We start from the raw sequence: 2,953 nt of genomic DNA, 5'->3' as shown, positions 1-2,953 counted from the left end.
TCCCACTGGTCCACTGGCATTCCATCAATACAGCTGATTTTTAACACATCTGTGTGCTTTGGTCTCCTTTTCTCACTGCACAGTCCTCTCTCACCAACCCCTCTCCTATTACACCCCATCGTATCCTCTCTCTCCAGAGTGGGTATGTGTAGCTCATGATATCTTAGATATAAGGGTCCAGGATGGAACAGAAGGCCTTGGCTCATGTTTCTTGTCTCCCATCTGTTTCTTGTCTCCCATCTCACCTACACTGGGAAGGATGATAAAATGTCCCTTCAATGGACAAATATCCTGACTATTCTCGCACGAAGATGTTTGCTTTTCACACTGTACACGATCGGGTTCATCAGGGGTGGGACCAGCAGGTAGACATAGCCCAGGAGAATTTGAAGCAAAGAAGAGCTCTTCCCAAATCTGTGTATCAACGTCAGGCCTATCAATGGGGTGTAAAAGGCAAGGACGGCGCAGAGGTGGGAGACGCAGGTGTTCAGGGCCCTCAAGCACTCCGTGTGGGATGTGATGCTCAGCACCATTTTGAGGATGACCACATAAGAAAGGAAGATGAGCAGCGAGTCCAACCCTTCTGTTAAGAGTGTAATATACAAGCCATATATGTCATTGACTGTGATATCCGAACAAGCCATTGTCATGACTTCTCCATGTATGCAGTAGCTATGGGAGAGGACATTTGCTCGACAGAATCTGAAACGTTTTAGGAGAATGGGGAATGGAAGCATTACGACCACCCCTCGGAGGGCAAACACAAGCCACATTGTGGCTATTCTCGGTGGCGTTAAGATGGAAGCATACCTCAAGGGGTCACGTATTGCAATGAGACGGTCGAAGGCCATCAACAAGAGCACAGAGGATTCAATGCATTCAAGTGCGTGGATGAAAAACAGCTGGGCAAAACAAGCATCCAGGCTGATCTCCCTATAATTCAACAAGAATATGCCCAGCGTCGTTGGCATGGTGGCTATCGATAAGGAAAGGTCTGTGAGAGCCAGCATGGAAAGGAGAATGTACATGGGTTCATGGAGGTTTGGATCTGTTTTTATAATGTACACAATGAATGAATTGCCTACTATTGAAATAGCATACACTAAGCAGAAGGGGATGGAGATCCAGAGATAGACGTCTTCCTGCCCAGGTATCCCAGTAAGAAGGAACACTGCAGATTGGAATCTGGTATCGTTGATAGCTGGCATTATATATTGAGTAGGTCTGATTAGTCCGGTTCCTTCCTGAAAGGAGAAAGAACAGACTAGATGGTATTTAGTGATACCTCCTCTCCTCTTAGTTCAAATCTAGAGACTCCTAGGAGTTCAAGAAAGATCAAGAAGTACATAGTCTTGGATTTGCACCCCCCACAGGAAGATAGGTATTGCCAAAGTAGGTTGGACCTGTATTCCATCTAGCCCAGTATTGACTAGCCAGTTCCAAATGTTTAGGAGGAAGGGAAGCCCTGAAATAGGCAACTTTGAGATGGCCTTCAGCCACTAATTAGACATGTTGTACTGTAAATCAGGAAAGCTAAGAGCCCTTCCAAGAGACCTTAAAGCCATCCTTACTAAATTAGCTGGATTTTCTGGTTACCCAGATAAATATCCTGTCCCTCTTTGAATCTAGCTAAGCTCATGGTATGGCATTACAGTCCATATTCCTTATGAAAATATTCTTATATGACTATTACATAACTGAGATGTACGTTATGCAAAATAACTTCTGTAAAATACCATCGGAAAGGTTATTTACTGAATGTACTTATCCTATTTGTATGTATCTTTTTTGTATCTGAAGTCAGAAATAGTGACTAGGTATCTGTATTCCAGCTGTGCTACTCTGGCTGATGCCCACTGCTAACGCTTCAGGTACTACAATGCAAAACCCATAAGGGTCTGACAGCCCACGAGCCAGGTCTATGGGCTATGAGAAGGCGTGGTCTGGCCTGGCCTTTCTGTGGGTGCCCTAGACTCCTAGTGACTCATGGATGTTGTAATGCTACCGAGAGACCTGGTCACTGCTACATGCAGGCTGGACTGCTGACCTGTTTTACTAGGAGGTGCAAGAATTAAACAAAGGGTTCTCACCTTATAGAAATTGTATGTAAGTTTGGGGAGGAAAACAATCAGTGATGGGAGGAATGGTGCTAGTTTGCATGTGTTCTTATTTTCTTACTCTCCTTTATTCTGTGTATGCCTCGTGAAATGAGGTTTACTGGACCGGTCAACAAAGGCTTCCCTTGTTGACCATGCCACATCTAGACAGCCGTGCTGTGATGGATCAGCTGATTGTCGGCACAGCGTGGCGGCCATTTTTATTTTAATGACGCGGGGATTATTTAAATCCCTGCTTCATTGACTATGCCGAGTAAATTACTTTACATGGCTCCATTGATGGAGCCATGTAGTCTAGACACACCCTTAGGCTGTGTCTACACTGGCAAGTTTTTCCGGAAAATCAGCCGCTTTTCCGGAAAAACTTGCCAGCTGTCTACACTGGCCGCTTGAATTTCCGGAAAAGCACTAACGATCTAATGTAAAATCATCAGTGCTTCTCCGGAAAAACTATGCTGCTCCCATTCGGGCAAAAGTCTTTTTCCGAAAGATTTTTGCGCAAAAGGGCCAGTGTAGACAGCACAGTAGTGTTTTCCGCAAAAAAGCCTCGATCGCGAAAATGGCAATCGGGGCCTTTTTGCGGAAAACCGTGTCTAGATTGGCCATGGATTATTTTCCGCAAAAAGTGCTTTTCTGGAAAAGCATCCTGCCAATCTAGGCGCGCTTTTCCGAAAATGCTTTTAACGAAAAAGTTTTCCGTTAAAAGCATTTCCAGAAAATCATGCCAGTGTAGACGTAACCTCAAAGTATATCTTTGGGTAGTTAATAAACTTTTCCCTTGTTTATAATATAATCCAGTTTCTGTAGTTTCAAAGGCTATGTCTAGACTACAGGCT

At 44.4% G+C, this 2,953-nt stretch overlaps 1 protein-coding gene across 1 annotated transcript; it reads right to left on the bottom strand.

The window, feature by feature from the left end:
* Nucleotides 1-275: 275 nt before the first annotated feature.
* LOC102443506 (olfactory receptor 51G2-like) lies at nucleotides 276-1,208 on the bottom strand. The gene has a single exon (XM_014575240.3). It carries the CDS (start codon nucleotides 1,206-1,208, stop codon nucleotides 276-278), a length of 933 nt encoding a protein of 310 aa, XP_014430726.3.
* Between the last annotated feature and the right edge of the window lie 1,745 nt (nucleotides 1,209-2,953).

Source organism: Pelodiscus sinensis, chromosome 1, assembly GCF_052426305.1.
Source record: "Pelodiscus sinensis isolate ZL-2025 chromosome 1, ASM5242630v1, whole genome shotgun sequence".
NCBI lineage: Eukaryota > Metazoa > Chordata > Testudines > Trionychidae > Pelodiscus > Pelodiscus sinensis.
The sequence above is the reverse complement of the archived record's forward strand: the minus strand, read 5'-3'. Positions and strand labels throughout refer to the sequence as shown.

Coding starts and splice junctions, on each gene's coding strand:
- LOC102443506 (XM_014575240.3), bottom strand. CDS start 1,208: ATGCCAGCTATCAACGATACCAGATTCCAATCTGCAGTGTTCCTTCTT.